Source organism: Nycticebus coucang, chromosome 3 (genome assembly GCF_027406575.1).
Source record: "Nycticebus coucang isolate mNycCou1 chromosome 3, mNycCou1.pri, whole genome shotgun sequence".
In the NCBI taxonomy this organism is placed as follows: domain Eukaryota; kingdom Metazoa; phylum Chordata; class Mammalia; order Primates; family Lorisidae; genus Nycticebus; species Nycticebus coucang.
In genome coordinates this window covers 65072331-65093558 of record NC_069782.1, presented here as the reverse complement: position 1 = coordinate 65093558, position 21228 = coordinate 65072331, and the positions used below count along the sequence as shown (strand labels likewise).

Below are 21228 nucleotides of genomic sequence, written 5' to 3'. Positions count from 1 at the left end.
TAAAAGGTGTGAGGTTTCTTCTCCAGGTGATAACAGTGTCCTCAAATAGATTGGCTGATGGTCACATAACTCTGAAAAGCCATTGAATTGTATACTTTCAATGGGAGAATTGGATAGTATGCAGAACATATTTTAGTAAAGCTACTTAAAAAATAAAGGTCTGGGTATGGTGGATCATGTCTGTAATCTAGTGAAACCCCATCTCTACAAAAAATTTTGAAAATTAGCCAGGTATGGTAGTGGCGGGTGATTGTAGTCCCAGCTACTGTGGAGTCTGAGGCAGGAGTATTGCTAGAGCTCAAGGGTTAGAGGCTGTAAGCCGTGATTGTGCCATGACACTCCAGTCAATATGACAAGTCCTTATCTCTAAAATGACAAAAAAAAGTTAAAATTTATGGGCTGGGCATGGTGGCTCATGCCTGTAATCCTAGCACTCTGGGAAGCTAAGATGGGTAGATTGCTTGAGCTCACAGGTTTGAGACCAGCCTAGGCCGGAGCAAGACTCTGGCTATTTTTAGAGACTGGGTCGGTGCCTGTAGCTCAGCGGCTTAGGGACTAGCCACATTCACCAGACGTGTGGTTTCAAACTCAGCCCAGGCACGAACAACAATGACAACTACAACAACAAAATAACTGGGCGTTTTGTTGGGCTCCTGTAGTCCCAGCTACTTGGGAGAGTGAGGCAAGAGAATCACTTAAGTCCAAGAGTTTGAAGTTGCTGTGAGCTATGACACCATAGCACTCTACTGAGGGCAACATAGTGAGATTCTGTCTCAAAAAAAAGAAAAATAATAATAACAGAAAATAAAAATAGCCAGGCATTGTGGTGAGCACCTGTAGTCCCAGTTACCTGAGGCAAGAGGATCACTTGAGTCCAAAGAGTTTGAGGTTGCTGTGAGCTATGATGCTACAGCACTCTACCAATAGCAACAAAGTGAGACTGTTTCAAAAAGATAAATAAAATAAAATTTAAAAATTAAAAAAATAATAAAAAGTTTGCAAAGCGTGAAGTAAGGAGAAGCTGCAAGCCAAGCTGTGCTCCCAGGGTTAGGCAGTGCGTGCAGCACAGAGGTTGCCTTAGCAGGAAAGTTGAGGTTAGGGCAGCTTAGTGACAAAAGCAAACCATTGGCTTGGCGCTTATAGCTCAGCAGCTAGGGTGCCAGCCACATACACCGGAGCTGGTGGGTTCAAATCCAACCCAGGCCACCAAACAACAATGACAACTACAACCAAAAAATAGCCGGGTGTTGTGGCGGGCACCTGTAGTCCCAGCTACTTGGGAGGCTGAGGCAAGAGAATCACTTAAGCCCGAGTTTGAGGTTGCTGTGAGCTATGGCACGACAGCACTCTACCCAGAGCAACATAGTGAGACTCTGTCTCAAAAAAAAAAGCAAACGGGCAGCGCCTGTGGCTCAAGGAGTAGGGTGCCGGTCCCATATGCCGGAGGTGGTGGGTTCAAACCCATCCCCGGCCAAAAAAAAAAAAAAATGCAAACCATCGCCCAACTAGCAATCATTTCCTTTGTTGTCTCAAAAAAATGGGCTATGACCTTCTTTTGTGGCCTGAAACCACAGAGGAACTTCCTATTGTGGGATTTCCCCGCCGCCACCACCACCACCACCACCACCACCACGATGTCAGAAGCTTTCTGCTCCTAGGTTTTGGGAGCAAACAAGGTTTTGGCTCCACCTCCCTTGAGGCCTCTCCTTTCTCTTCTGTGTCTGGCCTTGTTCCCTAAGACTCATTGCTTTTTCCTCTGCCACCTTCTGCACCCCAGGTGGCTTTGTCCCAGATGGGGTTCCTAGGAAGCCACTGCTGAGATAAGGATTTAAGTATTATGTAAATAGTGTGTCTGGGAGGTGACCCCAGAAAGCACCAGTTGGGAAGAGTGGACAGGCATGAGTTTGCTAGGGCTGCTATGACAAAGTGGCACAGACTGGGTGGCTTATACAGAAGAATACAGTGTCTTAAAATTCTGGAGGCTGGAAGTCCAGGAACATGATGTCAGCAGGGCCGATTCCTCCTGACACCTGTCTCTGTGGCTTGCAGTCTATGTATGTGTCCAAATCGCCTCACCTTATAAAGACGTTGGTCACATTGGATTAGAGTTTATCCTAATAACCTCATTTTTATTTCCTGACTTCTTGATTGATTGTGATAGCGTCTCACTTTGTTGCCTGGGCTAGAGTGCAATGGCATCATCATAACTCACTGCAACCTCAAACTTTCCCACTCAAAAGACCCTCCCGAGTAGCTGGGACTACAGGCATGGGCCATCATACCTGGCTAATTTTGCTATTTTTTGTCAAGATGGGGGTCTTTCTATATTGTCCAAGCTGGTCTCAAATGCCTAACCTTAGCTTCCCAAAGTGCTGCAGGTGTGAGCAACCATGCCTGGCCAAGAACACCTTTTTTTTTTTTTTTAAGAGACAGAGTCTCACTTTGTTGCCCTTGGCAGAGGGCCAAGGCGTCACAGCGCACAGCAACCTCTAGCTTTTGGGCTTAGGCGATTCTTTTGCCTCAGCCTCCGAGTAGCTGGGACTATACGTGCCTACCACAATGCCCAGCTATTTTTTTTTATTTATTTAAAAAAATTTTTTTTAATTTTTAATTTCAGCTTCCTTGTTCATTCTTCTTCGTCTGAAGTACTCTTTTTTGTTGTTCATTTCCTTCTTTCTCTGGCTATGTTTTTTTTTGTTTGTTTGTTTGTTTTGTTTTGTTTTGTTTTTGAAGTTTTTGGCCAGGGCTGGGTTTGAACCTGCCACCTCCAGCATATGGGGCCGGTGCCCTACCCCTTTGAGCCACAGGCACCACCTCTGGCGATGTTTTTGATGTTAGTAGAGACGGGGTCTTACTCTGGCTCACTGCTGTTCATACTGGTCTCGAACCTCTGAGCTCAGACAATCCACCCGCCTCAGCCTTCCACAGCGCTGGGACTACAGGCGTGAGCCACCACACCCGGCCTATTTTTATTCTTTTTTTGAGACAGAGTCTCACTTATTAACCCTCGGTAGAGTGCTGTGATGTCACAGCTCACAGCAACCTCCAAATCCTTGGGCTTAGGCAATTCTCTTGCCTCAGGCTCCCGAGCAGCTGGGACTAAAGGTGCCCGCCATGATGCCCAGCTATTTTTTCGTTGCAGTTTGGCCGAGGCCGGGTTCAAACCTGCCACCATCAGTATGTGGGGCCAGTGCCCTACTCACTGAGCCAAAGGCACTGCCCGAAGAACACCTTCTCAACACATGGGCTCACCCTAACCCAGTGTTCCTCAGGACAATCATGCTCCCACCCCACCCCAAAGACATTTGACAATGTCTGGAGACATTTTTGGTTTTCACACTGGGATGAGGGGTGCTACTGACATTGAGTGAGCAGAAGACAGGAATGCTCCATATCCCTGAGTATTCAGGACAGTCCCCTTCCCAAAGAACTATCCAGCCCAAATGTAACAGTGCTGAGGCTGCAAAACCTTGTGCTAACCTTTGACGTGGGTCCTCCAGTTACATCTGTCTCACAAGTGAGGAAACTGAGGCCCTGACAGTTTGAAAGGTCACACAACTCTAGAGTAAAGATAAAGGCATCTTTCCTCTCAAATTTTTCTTAAGACAATGTTTAGTTATGTGGAAATAACAGCAGGGTCATGAGCTATATATCTGTTCAGATTCAATAATTCGTGTGTGTATTCGCGTGCACACGCATGTGTATATGGATATATGTGTGTGTGTATTGTAGTAAAACTTTGAGCCAGCTAAAAATTAGGGTGGTGCCTGTGGCTCAAGGGAGTAGGGCATCGGTCCCATATGCTGGAGGTGGTGGGTTCAAACCCAGCCCTCGCCAAAAACTGCAAAAAAAAAAAAAATATATATATATATGTATATATATATTAAAAATTAGCCAGGTGTGGTGGTGCACACCTGTTGTCCCAGCTATTTGGAGGGCTGAGATAGGAGGATTGTGTGAGCCCAGAAGTTAGGGGCTGTAGTGAGCTATGGTCACACCATTGTACTCCAGCCTGGGTGACAGAGTCACCTCTAAGAATAAAATTTAATTTCTATCTCTAAGAATAAAAATTAAGTAAAAAAACTTTGCAAAGTGAGTTGTTCTACACGTCACCCCTATATGTCTCAAAAAAATCTCCTGAAAACAAGGACAGATAACCACATTCCTATGATCCCATGGGTCCAACTGTCCCTGCAAATGTCTCTCTACATAAATACAGTAAGATTTCCTTTTGGGGGAAGTGGAGAGTTCTAAGAATTTTAACACATACACAGATTTATGGAACAACCAGCATCACAGCTGTTCGCAAGACAAGCTGGTATTGTGAGCCAAGTAGCAAGATTCAAACCCAAACCCCTAGGCATCTAACCATCATGTGGATGTTGCCACCTCCTCTTTGCAGAGCTTCTGGGCTAAGAAAACATGGTCTAAAAGATGGAGTTTTGTTAGAGTTATTGCCACATGCTTTGAGAGATTGTGGGAAGAAGGAAATGGGGTTTTGGTGCAAATGCTGGCTCTGGGTTCAAACCCTAACTCCATCACTGTTAGCTGGGTCACTCAAGTCTTGCCCAGCTTCAGTTTTTGTTTTTGTATCTGGTGATTGATCTTGGAATCTTCTTCTCATAGGACCAGGGTGTCTATACAATCAGATAAATCACTACTGATAAAGGAGTCATCAGAGGGTGGAGGTAGGATGCACACAATGGCTCATGCCTGTATTCCCAGTGCTTTGGGAGGCTGAGGTGGGAGGATCACTTGAGACCAGGAGTTTGAGGCCCCCTGAGCAACATAGCCAGAAACCACCTCTAAAACAAAAGAATATAAGCCCATTTTTAGCTGAAGCAATGATTTATAGGGCATATCTATACATGTATATGCACCCTGTTTGGGATCTTGGTTTTCTCATTCCAACCATTTCATGGGGTGCATGGAGGTAGTTTTCATTGTTTATTTTGTTGAAATATAATTCTCATTATTTTTCCAGGCTGTATAGTATTCTGCTGTGTCACCAGTGATGCCAGCTGCATGTATACACAGTAATTCAGATCTTGGTTATTTAAGCAATACTGCCATGAATACCTTCCTACGCACATTAGTTTTTTTTTTACATATACATGTGTTTATTAGGTTTCTACTTTTTGCCTTCACAAAATTAAAAAGGCTTAAAATTTAACAACAATAACAATGTTTAAGATAAGGACTAGAAACAAAAACCTCATCACACATTATTTTTTATACAAAGAATAGATGTCTAAAAGTGGACTTTTTGAGTCTGAGCATTCATAGCTTTATAATTTTGAAACTAGATAATTTTTCTCCATTTTATGCTAAATTTAATGACACCCCTGCCAGAAACCAGATGGGGGCCCTGCCCTGGCTTGCCACTACCCACAGGGCCAAGCCCAGCCTCCTGCTGTGAGATCCTGCAGGACCTGACTCTACTTGGTCCTCAACACTCACCCTCTCTTCCCTGCCCTATATGCCACAGTCACACACATAGCTTCTATGTCTCTTCTGAGTCTTTGCCTGTGCTGGACCCCTTGCCTGGAACTTCCTCTTTCCCCAACTCTCCTTGGTCAATTGACAGATATTAGAACTTTAGGTCCTAGCACTGACATGACCTCCTTCTAGAAGCCCCTCATGCCTGGATGATAGCAGGTGCTGAATGAATGAATGAAACAAATGAAGAGGGGAAGGGAGGGGCAGACTGTATGGGGACAGATGAGGGGTTGTGTGTGCAACAGGGATGAGCCCCCTCCTGGGCTAATGTGTTCCATAGTAAGCTTTTATTTTATTTATTTGTTTATTTGTTCTGGGCTGGGTTTGAACCCACCACCTCTGGCATATGGGGCCGGTGCCCTACTCCTTTGAGCCACAGGAGCCATCCACCACTCTTCCTTTTAAGTAGGAGAAAACCATGCTGGGAAATTCTGCTTCTCTGCAGGGGGACCTTGATTTTTTTGTTCCATGGGCCCCTCATCACTGGAAGTGCGTTAAACAAAACACCAAGGCTGGCAAAGGAAACCTATCACATTGTTTTTTTTGTTTGTTTTTTTTTTTTTGGCCGGGGCTGGGTTTGAACCCGCCACCTCCGGCATATGGGACTGGCGCCCTGCTCCTTGAGCCACAGGCGCTGCCCACATTGTTGTTTCTTTTTTCTTTTTTTTCACATTAGGTTTAAAATCAAAATATATTTTAATTGTGGCAGGATTTGTGCTCTTTTTTTTTTTTTTTTTTTTTTGTACAGAGTCTCACTTTATGGCCCTTGGTAGAGTGCCGTGGCATCACACAGCTCACAGCAACCTCCAGCTCCTGGGCTTAAGCGATTCTCTTGCCTTAGCCTCCCGAGTAGCTGGGACTACAGGTGCCCACCACAACACCCGGCTATGTGCTTTTTTTTTTAAGAGATGGAGTCTTGCTCTGTTGTTCAGGGTGGAGTGTAGTGGTGTGATCATAGCTCACTGCCCCCTCAAACTCCTGGGCTCAAATGATCCTCCTGCCTCAGCTTTCTGAATAGTTGGGACTACAGGAATCCACCACAACCACCCCTGGATAATTAAAAAAAAATTTTAGAGATGGAATCTAGCTGTGTTGCCCAGGCTGGTCTTGAATTCCTGGCCTCAAGTGATCCTCCTGCCTCAAACTCTCAAAGGGCTGGGGCTACGGTCATGAGCCACCAAAGCACGGCCTGGCCTGTGCTTCTTGTTAAATAGCTAAGTCCAGCGGCAAATCTAAAGACTACTGTCATTTAGAAGCAGAGGTGAAGGTGAGTGATGTTTCAGGGCATCTGCAAGTTGCCGGATGCAACCTGGAGATGTCTTGGCTCTTGCTGGGTAGTCACCAGATTTGCTGATGCTGCTGTTTATTGCCCACATTCCTAAAGGAAGGAAAAACTCAGTTTCAGAGGTTGGTGAAAACAAAGAGGCAAGATTTTCCCGTTCCAATTTCATGAACCCTACCCCCGAGCTCTATTTGCAGACTTTGTTTGGGTGTTGGGGGACCCTAGACAGTAGGATGTGATGAGAACATCTGGAATATCAGCAAACTTGAGCCAGGCACAGTGGCTCAAACCTATAGTCCCAGCTGCTCAGGAGGCTGAGGTGGGAGGATTGCTTGAGCTCAGGAGTTTGAGGTTGCTGTGAGTTATGATGATGCTATCACACTCCAGCATGGGTGACAGAGCAAGACCCATGTCTCTACGAAGGAAAGAAGGAAGGAAGGGAGGGAGGGAGGGAGGGAGGAAGGAAGGAAGGAAGGAAGGAAGGAAGGAAGAAAGGAAATAAAGAAAAGAAAATCAGCAAACTCGACAGAGATGTTACTGTGAGGAATAAGAAGTGAATTCCAGGGAAATACACAAGCTTCTAGACAGGAAAGCATCTGGCTACTGGGCCATCTGTTCAAAGAAAAACAGGAAGCCTGTGGTCTGCCCCTCTGGCCTCCCTAGGTTCAGCCTTTGTCTTTATGATTTAAACTCCCAAAGGCAGGCCTGGCCACCCTCAGCCAGCTTCCATCTTCCTTCTCTGGCTCCAGAAGCAGCAGGAGAAATAGTCCAACAAGGCAGCCTCTCCCTGGGGTTTGTGTTCTCTTGACAGTGTCTCACTGGCCCCCATCATGGGCTTGTAGGTTTAGCACTGAGGTCACTATGCCCATTGTACAGATGAGGTAACCAAGGTCCAGAGAGGTCCCAGGTCACACAGCCTGGCTGTGGCCAATCTGAGCCACAAATCCAGGTCTCTCTGGACTCTAAGTCCTGCTGTGACTGTTGCTACTCAGAGCTTGCTGCCAATTGCAAGACACCCATTCATTCATTCATTCATCAAGTGATTCACCTAATTGCAAAAATGCATCTGAAGAAGCAGAGGAGAAATTTCCCTGAAGATGACAGACATGGGTTGGAGTCTTATGACTCAAATGCTGTGTGATTAGAGGCAAGTGGCTGTCCCTCTCTCAGCTGCAGCTTCCCACACCTTTAGAATGGTGACCTAGCAGGATGATACTATCTCCTGGGGTCAGTGGCCGCCTATAGATGGCAAATGCTCAGTGCATACTTGTTGAATTGGCGTCCCCTGTGTGTTGCTCCGCATAAGGGAGAGAGGGACAGCCACCTGCCTCAAATCACACAGTATTTGAGTCATAAGACTCCAACCCATGTCTGTCATCTTCAGGGACACAAAAACATAGCATAATGCTCCGGTGATTCAAATAGCCATGTCCTGGGTAGAGGGAGGGGGATTGAAAGGATCACACATGTGGTGCATCTTACAAAGGTACATGTGAGCCTTGGCAAATGTGGAATGTAAATGTCTTGACAAAGTAACTAGGAAAATGCCAGGAGGGCTATGTGAACTAATGAGATGAAAATGTGTCAAATATTCTATGAAACAAGTGTATGGTGCCCCATGATCATATTGATGTACACAGCTATGATTTAATAAAAAAAATAAAAAAATAAAAAAACAAATAGCCGTGTCCTGGAACGAGCGCTTAGCAGCAAATCAGGAAAACAGAAGAGGTCTCAGAAATAGATATTTATGGAGCATTGACTCTAAGCCAGGTGCTGAGGGACTCCACGGAGACGAGCCAGCAATTGGAACATGCATGACTGGGGCTTTAATGGGGGATGCACAGGCAGCTGGAACAGGCATAAACTGAGATTTAAGGGATAGAGGAGGGGTCTAGCAGAGAGGGTCAGGAGGGGCATAGAGGAAAGGAGCTGGTTTTCAGGCCCACTCCTCCATCTCTTACTCAGACAGATGCCCACTTGCCAGTGAGTCACCCAGAGCCCATGACTTTTCACTTTCCCCTAAGTGCCACCACTGTCCTCGTCCACCTGATCAGAGCAGTCTCTCCTCCCTGGTTTGCCAGCTCCTGCCTCACACCCCACAATGTGTTCACTCCACAACAGTCAGAGGAGGCCAAAGTGTCCACCGCTGCCACGCTCAGCTTCTGTTTGAACAGCTGCCAGGGTTACTCCCAGCCCTGCCCAGCTGAGTCAGAGCTGGCTGTGCCCTGGAGAGGGACAGCCTCACCAATCAGGTCTGGCAGGCACTGAAGAAGTTGGGGTAGGCCTTTTGCTTGGAGGGATCTTTGAAGCCATGTTTCCACCAAAACAGGGCTCAATGCCCCATACTGGCTTCTATGAAGAATCGGCCTTCACAAAGACAGAGTGCTTGCTGCCCCAGGGCCAGACCTACCTCCTGCAACTGGCCACAAGCTCACATGGAGCAGACAAGGATACTAAAGCTCAGAGAAGTTGAAATATTTACCGGGGGTCACATAGCCGAACTGGATGGGGATCCTGCTGGTCTTTAGAGAATACCACTTTGGGGTCAGGGTCCCTGGATCTGAATCTTGATCTGACACTGATCTTGGATCTTACCCTAGGCAATAGGGTAAGACCTCAGTTTGGGATTTCCTCAATTTCTTCTTCTATAAAGGGGATAATGTCAGCATCCACACATGGAACAGTACGTGCAAAGGACCTGAGGTGGAGCTGTTTCCTGGTGTGTAGAAGAACGTCCAGGAGGTGGGGAGGTGGCTGGAATAGGTGATGGGGAGGAAGGGACGAGGAAGGAAGGTGAGAGGGACAGATCATGTGGTACCTTGTAGGCTGTGGGAGGTCTTTGGCTTTTTACCCCCAAGTGAGATGGGAAACATAGAAGGTCCTGAACAGAGGAGGGCACTGACATGACTCAGGTGTTGTCAGGTTCCCTGTGGCCACCAAGAGGGAGAACAAACTGGGGAAGGGGCTATATGGGAAGCCAGGAGACCAGATATAATGAGGGCTGAACTGGAACTAGGCAGGGGGAGATGAGAAATCCATGAATCGTTGCTTGTCTCTATGTTTCCTGTCCAGCCTGACTCCCAGAAGCTTGAGAGGCTAGGCAGGAACTCACTCTAGGTGGGGCACAGCAGGGCATGATGGGGGGGACTTATACCTCACTTCTCCCAAAGTGGCTGGGCCACCGGGGACAAGCTCCATGGGCTGCTGATGCATGTGTGTGGGTGTCACATGTAAGGCTATGAGCAGCCCTGTGTGGCCTCACCAGCTCAGACTATCCTGGACCTAAGTGGCCAGGTTTGGGGGTTGTCCCACAATCCATGCCTCTTTCCTGGGGGCTCAGGATCTGACAGTTACTCACTAGGCAATTGGGAGAAGTCACCCTGTCTTTGGGCCTCTCATCTGTAAACAGAGAATAAAACACCAGCACCCATACACAGAAATGAGAAGAGCAAGTGCAAAGGCCCCAAGGCACAGCCACATTCTAGCATTATGAGTCTCGAATTCTTCCTAGTAGATTTGATGACCAGGGCAAGTAGGGCTATCCAGGGGGAGGAACCTGCCTATGCAAAAGCCTGGAGGTGGGGAAGGGTGTGGGACACCCACAGGTGAGTGGAGGCTACAGAATTCTCTAAAACTGCTGCAGCAGGGCTGGGAGTGGGGCTGTTGGGGTGAGATTTGAGACCACAAATTAACCAAGACACCCCCACATCTTCCTTCCCGTGGAGGCGGCCAGACCAGTCCAGGCTTCCGAACTGGCTCATTTGAGTCCCACAGTCAGGTCCTGGGGTCACCTGTCCTGGCACCCCAGAGTCCAGCCAGACCCCTTGGCTTCCCCCACGCCGGACTGGGGTTATGGTTATTAGATGTGTGAACGTGGTTATTGTTGCCCAGCCATTGGTCAAAGGGCAGGAGAGCTAACGCCGCCGTCGCTTCCCTCCCTCCCTCGAGCGACCCCGCGCCCGGCCCACGCCCGCGGAGCCTCAGTTTCCTCAGCCGGGTCCCGAGCGCGCCTAGAGCTGCCCCTCCGGCCGGCAGGGGCAGCACGGAGCGGTCTGGGACACCCGGAAGGGCCCCGCCCCCGGTGCCGGCCCCGCCCAGCCCCGGCTGCCCAGAGGCTGGAGGTGGCGGTCGTCGCGGCGGGGCCCGGGCGCCGGGCTGCAATGGCTGTCGCTGAGCGCCGCGCCTTCGCGCACAAGATCAACAGGTAGCGGAGCTCAAGTCCCCTCACCGCCGCTCCCCACGTGGCCCCACCCCACCCCCATTCCCGCCGGGGCGCCTGAAGACCCAGTCAGCCCCCTTCCGCCCGGGCCTGGGTCCCGCCTGCTTCCTCGGGCCGGGGCTGGACGGAGGAGCAGCCGGGAGGATCGCGGGGGTCCGGGCTTGGGGGGTGAGTCCGGGCATGGAGCCCAATGCCGGCGGAGGTTCCCCTTCCGAGCCGGTGGGACGCGTGAGGGCGTGTCCCGAGGGCTTCCCGTAGGAGGCAGCGCAGGGATTGCTAGTTCCAGGAGCTCTACGAGCCCAGTTCCCGTCTGCTGACCCCACGCAGTCCCGGCGCCCTGGAGGGTTGGAGTGGGAGGACTTGACGTGTCCTCCTCTGTGGATTTGGGAACAGGAATGATGCTCCCGGTGGCTTTTGAAACTCCTCGTGGGGTTTCCCATCCCCTCCCCCACACACACACTCGGGGTCCAGTTCCCAGCTGTCGGTGGGGGGATTGGGGACAGCTGTGGACGCCCTCTCCCTCCTACCTCTTGCTTCTGGCTCTCCCAGCACAGTGGCCGCGCCTGGGATGGATGGGCGATTGTATGGACGGAGTGGGGGCTGGGGATATAACCAGCTGGTGGGCTGACAGAGGAGGGGACAGGCGCCAGGCGCTGGGGGATCCATTTCCATAGCCACCGAGGACTGTCAAAGACTCAGCTGCGGAGAATGTCAGACTCAATGGGGCTGAAAAACCCTGCCCTCAATTGCGGGGGTGGGGGAGAGGGCGTCTTTCTGACTAGGGTGGGTTCAGAATCTCAAGTATTCTTTAGACAGGGTGGGAGGACCTACCCTGATTGGCCCCCACCCCTAGGTGAAAGAGCCACCTGTGGGTTAATCCCTAGTCTGTTGGAAACAAAAGATCCCACTCCTGGAGGTGGATAGAGTGGGAAAGAGAAGCTTGATAAAGTAGGTCACCTGTTAGTGATCACTGAGGATGGGGAAGAAGGGGACTATTTTAGATATGGGACCTGGGTCCAAAAAGCAGCTCCTTTTGAACAAATATCTGAAGGAGGTGAGGGAGAGGGATCCTTGCTTTTTTGTGGAGCAAAAGAGGTCCAAATTCCAGGAAGGGCCAGTGCAAAGACTCAGAGGCAGGAAAAGAGAGAGGGAAGGAGACAGTAGATAGATTGTGCTAGCCCTTGTGGGCTAAGGGGAGAACTTTGACTTTGACCCCAAGTGAGGTGGGAGCCCTGGAGAGTTCTCAGCAGAGCATGATGGCTGGGCAGTTTTTACCTTCTTCTCTTGTCTCTGTCTTTCAATCATCTGTGTCAGCACTTTGGTGTCTCTGAGGCTGTGGGGGTTATTGCCATCTGTTTCTTTGTCTCTCAATCCATATGTCCTTGGGTCCTGGCTTCCACTCAAGTGAGAAAGAGGGCTTTTTTCTTTGAGACAGAGCCGGAAAAAGAGGTCTCTAGCCCTGTCCTAGGGAACACATGCTGCAAAGCTCAGGTTAAAGAGCAGAGACAGATCCTGGGGTCCCTGGGAGGGGCTCAGTGGCTCAGTGAGTGGGGCACTGGCCCCATATACCAAGGGTGGCAGGTTCAAACCCGGCCCCGGCCAAACTGCAACAAAAAAAATAGCCTTGCGTTGGGGCAGGTGCCTGTAGTCCCAGCTACTTGGGAGGCTGAGGCAAGAGAATCCCCTAAGCCCAAGAGCTGGAGGTTGCTGTGAGCTGCGATGCCATGTCACTCTACTGAGGGTGACACAGTGAGACTCTGTCTCTAAAACAAAACAAAACAAAGATCCTGGGGCCCCAGTGAACTGTGAGCAAGTGACCCAAGGCTTCCAGAGCAACACAATGGCACCCGCCTATGTCTACATGCTCACCTATGGTCCTGTATTCATCTGTTCATTCATTTAATTGTTCATTTCACATATACTGGTTTAACCCATATGTTATATAGGTCCCAGATTCCTAACGAACAGATTCTTTTTTAAAAATAGATTTGGGGAGGGGCAAATTAAAAATACAAAATTTTATGTTAATAGATAACATGCACAAGTATTGTATACAATCCAATCTCTTTGTTTTCTTTTTTCTTTCTTTTTTTTTTTTTTGAGACAGAGCCTCAAGCTGTTGCCCTAGGTAGAGTGCTGTGGCATCAGAGCTCACAGCAATCTCCCAACTCCTGGGCTCAAGCGATTTTCCTGCCCCTGCCTCCCAAGTAGCTGGGACTACAGGCACCAGCCACAACGCCCGGCTATTTTTTGGTTGCAGCCATCGTTGTTTGGCACGCCCGGGCTGGATTCGAACCCACCAGCTCAGGTGTATGTGGCTGGCGCCTTAGCCACTTGAGCCAGAGGTGCTGAACCTCTTTTCTTTTTTTTTTTGAGACTGAGTTTCACTATGTTGCCCTCGGTAGAGTGATGTGGCATCATAGCTCACAGCAACCTCAAACTCCTGGGCTCAAGTGATTCTCTTGCCTCAGCCTCCCAAGTAGCTGGGACTACAGGCACCCGCCACAAGGCCTGGCTATTTTTTGTTGCAGTTGTCATTGTTGTGTAGCTGGCCGGGCTGGTTTAAACCTGCCAGCCTCATTGTATATGGCTGGCACCGTAACCACTGTGGTATGGATGCTGAGCTGTTTTTCTTTTTTTTTTTCGAAATGAAGTCTCACTATATTGCCCAGGCTGGTCTCTAACTCCTGGGTTCAAGTAATCCTCCCATCTCAGCCTCCTGAGTACCTGCCTAGGAATACAGGTACATGCCACCATGCCTAGCTAAATTTCCTGGCTTATGTAGTTGCCCAGGTGGGTCATGAACTCCTGGCCTCAAATGATTCTCCTGACTCAACCTCCCAAAGTGCTGGGATTACAAGTGTGAACCCAGCCAGCTTGTACTATTTTCAGTCTAACACTGTATAGAATGATAATAATGATTTGCCCTTATTATGCTGATCACCTCCTGGAATGTCACTTATTTGCCACCACAGTCCGTTGACTTAAGTTACAACTATTAAAACAGAGACTCAAAGTGGTTAAGTCACTCTTGGTCTCCAGTGGGGAAGTGAGTCCAGAGCAATCTCAAACTTTCCCTCTTCCTGCCCTTCTATATCCCAGAGCATGTTTATTTTACTTCTTTCCAGGTTTCTCTGACAGTAGCACTATCATTCCCAGCCTCAGTTGTCTGATATGAGGCAGTGTACGTTTCTCATTTAAAGAAATAATGATTTAGCTTGGTGCCTGTAGCTCAGTGGTTAGGGAGCCGGCCACATATACTGGGGCTGGCAGGTTCGAACCCGACCCAGGCCTGCTAAACAACAATGACAATTACAACAAAAAAAATAGCCAGGCATTGTGGTGGGGGCCTGTAGTTCCAGCTACTTGGGAGGCTGAGGCAAGAGAAGAGTTTGAGGTTGCTGTGAGCTGTGACACCACAGCACTCTACCGAAGGCAATATAGTGAGACTCTGTGTCAAAAAGAAAAAGAAAGAATGATTTCTTGGAGAGGTGGGAGGAAAATGAGTTGTACATGAGCAAGTTTCAAAATCCCAAGGTTAGGACTGGACCTGGTGGCTCACGCCTGTAATCCTAGCACTCTGGGAGGCTGAGGTGGTGGATCCCTTAAGCTCAGTAGTTAGAGACTAGCCTGAACAAGAGCTAGAGCACGTCTCTGAAAAATTAGCCAGGCATCATGGAGTTACCTGTACTCCCAGTTACTAGGGAGACTGAGGCAAGGGCATCACTTCAGCCCAAGAGTTTGAGGTTGCTGTGACCTATGACTCCATGGCACTCTAGCTTGGCACAATAGAGTGAGATTCTGTCTCAAAAAAAATAGGGCAGCACCTGTGGTTCAATGGGTAGGGCGCCGGCCCCACATACCGAGGGTGTTGGGTTCAAACTCGGCCCTGGCCAAACAGCAACAAAAAAATAGCCGGCATTGTGGCGGGCGCCTGTAGTCCCAGCTACTCGGAGGCTGAGGCAAGAGAATCGCCTAAGCCCAAGAGCTAGAGGTTGCTGTGAGCTATGATGCCACAGCACTCTACCAAGGGTGACAAAGTGAGACTCTGTCTCTAAAAAAAAAAAGAATACTACCAGGATTTTGAGATGTGTGTGTCGCCTTTTTCCTGAATATATTTGCAAACATAAGTGCACACATCTGTTATTATTTTTTTACCTTTTTAAAAACTGTGACATAGGGCGGCAGCTGTGGCTCAGTGAGCAGGGCGCTGGCCCCATATACCGAGGGTGGTGGGTTCAAACTCAGCCCCGGCCAAACTGCAACAAAAAAATAGCTGGGCGTTGTGGCAGGCACCTATAGTCCCAGCTACTCTGGAGGCTGAGGCAGGAGAATCTCCTAAGCCCAGGAGTTGGAGGTTGCTGTGAGCTGTGTGATGCCATGGCACTCTACCGAGGGCGATAAAGTGAAACTCTGTCTCTACAAAAAAAATAAATAAATAAAAAATAAAAATAAAAACTGTGACATAACATTCATTTTTTTGTTTGTTTGCTTTTGTTGTTGTTGAAACAGAGTCTCACTTTGTCAGCTACGGTAGAGTCCTCGGTATTTTGGGGAGGCCGAGGAGGAAGGATTCCTTGAGCCTAGGAGTTTGAGACCACCTGAGTAAGATAAGGACCCCATCTCTACCAAAAAAAAATAAATAAATAAAAAAAAAATAATAATAATAATGATAGAAAACTTAGCCAGGCATGGTGGTGTGCCCTTGTAGTCCTGGCTCTGTTTACTTGGCGAACATCAGGAGGCTTGTCTGTGCTGCCTGCAGTTGTCTGGCTCTGCCCTGTAATAGTCCCCTGATGCTTTGGTCAATGAACACATGAATTATTTCACTTTGGGGCTGTCATTATCAGGGCTACTGTGAACATTCATGGCCTTGTGTTTCCTTTTTTTTTTTTTTTGAGAGGAAGTCTCACTTTGTCACCCTCAACAGAGTGTTACAGCATTACAGCTCACAGCAACCTCAAACTGTTGGGCTCAAGCGATTTTCTTGCCTCAGCCTCCCAAGTAGCTGGGACTACAGGTGCCCAACACAACACCTGGGTATGTTTTTAGAGACAAGCTGGGCTGGCTTATGCTGGTCTCGAACTTAGGAGCTCAGGTAATCCACCTGCCTCAGCCTCCCAGAGTGCTAGGATTACAGGCGTGAGCCACCTCGCCTGCTTCTTGTGTTTCCAGCTAAGAATTTATACCTTGGAGTGGAATTGCTGGAATGGTGTATCTTCAACCTTGCTTGATAATTACAGTTGGTTTTTTAAATAATTACAAATGATCATTAGAGAAACATCTTTATAATCAGCTATACATTATGGCAGATTAGAGTTCTGATTGCTTCAAATCCTTTCTGGTGCTTATAGATGTGTCTTTACAAATTTCTGCTATAGATGTGTCCTTACAAATTTCTGCCAATGAGGAGTTTATATGATTTTTTAAATCTTTTTTTTTTAAGATAGAGTCTCACTTTGTTACACTCACTTTGTCGTAGAGTGCTGCGGTGTCACAGCTCACAGCAACCTCAAACTCTTGGACTTACGCAATTTTCTTGCCTCAGCCTTCCAAGTAACTGGGACTACAGGTGCCTACCACAACACCCAGCTATATTTTTGTTGTTGTTGTAGTTGTCATTGTTGTTTAGCAGGCTGGGGCCAGGTTCCAACCTGCCAGCCCCAGTGTATGTGGCTGGTGCCCTAACCACTGAACAATGGGCGCCAAGCCAAGTTTATATGATTTTTATATGGATTCGTTTTCTTTCCTCTTTGCTTTTATTTATTTATTTATTTATATATTTATTTTATTTATTTATTTTTTGAGACAGAGCCTCAAGCTGTCACCCTGGGCAGAGTGCTGTGCGTCACAGCTCACAGCAATCTCCAACTCCTGGGCTCAAGCAATTCTCCTGTCTCTACCTCCCAAGTAGCTGGGACTAGAGGCAGCCACCACAAAGCCTGGCTATTTTTTGGTTGCAGCTGTCATTGTTGTTTGGAGGGCCCGGGCTGGATTCGCACCAGCCAGCTCAGGTATATATGGCTGGCGCCTTAGCCGCTTGAGCCACAGGCGCCGAGTCTCCTCTTTGCTTTTTGCACGAGTGGGAACACACAGTGCCCAAGGCACTGTCTTTCTTATATCTGGCTTAGTGTCCTCCTTCCCCGTGAGGATAGACCTCAGTTAATCTGGGCAGCCCTGGGGTGTGAGCCATAGATAGTCTCATCTGAATTCCTGGTAATGCTACCACTTCATCTTTCTCCTTTGGTGTCAAGAGTCTCTTCTCAGGAGGATTTACCCCAACAGTATGCTGCAGCCAACCACCTTGTCGGTATAGTTTGTCCCACTGCAATTGTGAGATCACCTCCTGGGAAAAACCATGAAGTTCAGCTCAATATTTTGCCTCCTATTTGGAAGCATGCTCCATTGGGGGCCTCAGAAGCAGACATAATGTGGGGGTGAGAAAAAGAGAAGGTGGAGAGAAATCTCAGGTGAACACTCTGGGGGGACGAGGCGGAAGGGTCACTTGAACTCAGTAATTTGAGACCACCCTGAACAGGAACATGACACTCCCCTCATTTTTCACTAAAAATAGAAAAATTTGGCTCGGCACCCATAGCTCAGTGGTTATAGCGCCAGCCACATGCACTGGGGCTGACCGGGTTTGAACCCAGCCTGGGCCTGCTAAACAATGACAACTACAACAAAAAAAAATAGCCGGGCGTTGTGGCGGGCGCCTGTAATCCCAGCTACTCGGGAGACTGAGGCAAGAGAATCGCCCTAAGCCCAGAGTTGGAGGTTGCTGTGAGCCATGACGTCACAGTACTCTACCCAGGGCGATACAGTGAGACTCTGTCTCTTAAAAAAACAAAAAACCATTTCTGAGAAGGCGGCCTCTGTAACTCAGTAGGTAGGATGCCGGCCACAAACTCCTAGCCTGGATGGTTTGAACCTGGCCCAGACCTGCCAAACAACGACAACTACAAAAAAAAATAGCTGGGCGTTGTGGTGGGCGCCTGTAGTCCCAGCTACTTGGGAGGCTGAGGCAAGAGAATCGCTTAAGCCCAAGAGTTTGAGGTGGCTGTGAGCTGTGACTTCACAGCACTCTACTGAGGGTGACACTGTGAGACTCTGTCTCAAAAAAAATAAAATAGAAAAATTAGCTGGAGGCCAGGCATGGTGGCTCACGCTTATAATCCTAGCACTTTGGGAGGTCAAGGCGGGTAGGTTGCTTAAGCTTAAGAGTTCAAGACCAAGGGTGAGACCAGTCTCTAAAAATAGCCAGGTGTTGTGGCGGGTGCCTGTAGTCTCAGCTACTTGGGAGGCTGAGGCAAGAAAATCACTTGAGCTCAAGAGTTTGAGGTTGCTGATGGGGCGCCGCCTGTGGCTCAAGGAGTAGGGCGCCGGTCCCATATGCCGAAGGTGGCGGGTTCCAACTCAGCCCCATATGCCGAAGGTGGTGGGTTCAAACCCAGCCCCGGCCAAAAAACACACACACACACACAAAGAGTTTGAGGTTGCTGTCAGCTGTGACACCACAGCACTCTACCGAGGGCTACAAAGGGAGATGGTCTCAAAAAAAAGAATGAGACCCCATCTCTACTGAAAATAGAAAAACTAGGGCGGTGCCTGTGGCTCAGTCGGTAAGGCGCCAGCCCCATATATCGAGGGTGGCGGGTTCAAACCCAGCCCCGGTCAAAACTGCAAGCAAAAAAATAGCCGGGCGTTGTGGCGGGCGCCTGTAGTCCCAGCTACTCGGGAGGCTGAGGCAAGAGAATCGCTTAAGCCCAGGAGTTGGAGGTTGCTGTGAGCTGTGTGAGGCCACGGCACTCTACCAAGGGCCATAAAGTGAGACTCTGTCTCTACCAAAAAAAAAAAAAAAGAAAATAGAAAAACTAGCCAGGTGTTATGGCAGGTGCCTGTAGTCCCAGCTACTTGGAAGGCTGAGGCAAGAAAATCGCTTGAGCCCAAGAGTTTGAGGTTGCTGTCAGCTGTGACACCACGGCACTCTACCGAGGGCTACAAAGTGAGACTGTCTCAAAAACAAACAAAAAAACGACTATCCTACAAGGATGAGATTGCCCTTAGTGAGAAAACAGGAAAGATAGTGGGAGGCTGGTTTGTGCTCATACTCTGTACAAAATAAATGCCTGCAAGACCCCCATGTGGGCATGCAAAGGAGGCAGGTGTCACACAAGATGGGTCCAAGGATTCATCAGAGTTTAGACAATGTTGAAATCCTCAGACTGGGTGGGATCTCTGTGGTGAGAGGTTAGGGAGGTAAACAGATGGGGTAGGTTCTGATGCCCCCTGTTGTGGGCAATATGGAATGTACAGCCCTGAAAATCACAGACTGACCTTTGGCTGACCAGGGTTTGATGCTGGGCCCTGCTGACTTTGGCTGTGTGGATCAGACTTCCTTCTGAGCTTCACTAACCTTTGGTGTAAAAAGAGGGCCAGATGGACACGTGTCTTACAGGCATTATGGCTCATGCCTATAATCCCACACTTCTGGAGATTGAAATGGGAGGATCACTTGAGGCTAGGAGTTCAAGGCCAGCCTGAGCAATGTAGTGAGACTCCATCTCTACAAAAACTAGAAAAAACTAGCCAGGTGTGGTGGTGTATGCCTGTAGTTTCATCTATTTTGGAGGCTGAGGTAGGAGAATCATTTAAGCCCAGGAGTTCCAAGCTGCACTGAGCTGTGGTGATGCCATTGCACTCCAGCCAATGCAACAGAGCAAGACCCTGTCTTTAGGGAAGATAAAGAAACAGACCCGGAAATCCCAGCTGCCAAGGATTGTCTTTGAGAACAATGTGGTGACAGTGAGCCTTAACTGAGCATTTACTGTGTGCCAGGCTCTACATTCAAAACAGCTCAATAAGGTGGACACTAGCCTGAGACCCAAGGCCAAGAGAGGATCAGGCACTCACTTGTGCTCATAGTGGACTTCCATCTCCTTGGTGGTGTAGACCCAGCAGCAACATTTCCCCAATGCAGGGGCCTCTGTCCAAGGCCATAGGGTAAACATGACCTAGCCCTCCCTTCTTCCTCTTCCCTCCTCCGGGACAGCAGTTTCGGAATAGCTGGTACCAGGACAGCAGCTTTATCCTGTCCTCTGTCCTAGCATCTTTTGTAAATCACTCCCCAGCCCCTGGGTGTCAGGGTTCCTTCTAGAGGAGGCAGTCCCAACTTCAGCAATTTGAGGGCAAAATCCTAATTTTTAACATACTTTGAATTTCCTACAAGCTCTTCCCTCACCCACTCAGCCAGAAGAAGCAAGACTGCAGCTCGACAGACAAAAACCCCAGCAAATACAGGGACAGAGAAGGAAGGAGGCTGGGGTCTTAAACTGGGGCCCCCATGTTGAAGCAAGGTGGAAATCAAGTTTTGTTGGACCCACATGGATTTGAATTTGGAGGCCTCCAGCCAGGGCTAAGGCTCCCAGTGGCCCCAGTTTCCCCCATCCCCAGGGGCTGCTAGGTTTGCAATGGCATAACACTTTTTGGTGCATACCTTTCTATTATGAAAGTTTTCAAGCACATAGAAAAGTGGGAAGCAGGAAGGAAAGAGGCCAGCTAATCAGCTTTTCAATTTTAGGAAGAACCAAGGCCCCCTCTGGCTTTGGCCTACCTGCCCAAAGCCACACAGCTGAAAGATCTAGGGCTTCCCCTAATTCATTGGATTTGGGCAAGTTGAACCAAGAAGGAGAAAGGGAAGGAGTCACTCATTCTATTTAAAAATTAAAATAAAAAAGCCATTTATTGAGTACCTAATGTGTGTGGCCCTCTGTGGGAGGTAGGGTAGATTGCCTGGCGCTCTCCTTCCTAACAAGTTAACCTGAAGAAGCTGAGGGCCTGGGCCGTCCTTGCTTCCACTGGTTCTGCCTCAAATTCCTGCACTGACCCCCTCCCCTGGGAGTCTTGCCCTTTCATGCACCTCCTTCTTACCACTGAAGGCCAGTTCACATGCAGGTAGCCCAGGAATGCTGCAGCATCAACTTCTTTTCCTGGGGGTGCTTAAAAGGCCTCCAAGGCACTGCAGGCCTCTGACACAACAGCTTTGTCTCTGATTCCCTGATCAGCAGGATAGCTACAGATGGGTAAACTGAGGCTCATATGTGGGAATGATTTGTCCAAGGCCCCAGAGCAAGAACTGTTAATTATATCAGTAAAGAGATTAATTTAAATGTAAAATTTAAAAAAAAAGAAAGAAAGAAAGGGGCATTCTGGATGGGGCCCAGGA

The 21228-nt window shown here is 48.6% G+C and overlaps 1 protein-coding gene across 9 annotated transcripts in view; it reads left to right on the top strand.

The window, feature by feature from the left end:
- Positions 1–10875: 10875 nt before the first annotated feature.
- The window catches only part of DOCK6 (dedicator of cytokinesis 6), a 51386-nt gene continuing 41033 nt past the window's right edge, over positions 10876–21228 (top strand). For all 9 annotated transcript variants that reach the window (XM_053583206.1, XM_053583207.1, XM_053583211.1 and 6 more), the window contains exon 1: positions 10876–10988. In XM_053583206.1, the coding sequence (XP_053439181.1) occupies positions 10945–10988 (44 nt within the window). In that variant the 5' untranslated portion in view covers positions 10876–10944. The remainder of the gene's footprint in view (positions 10989–21228) is intronic.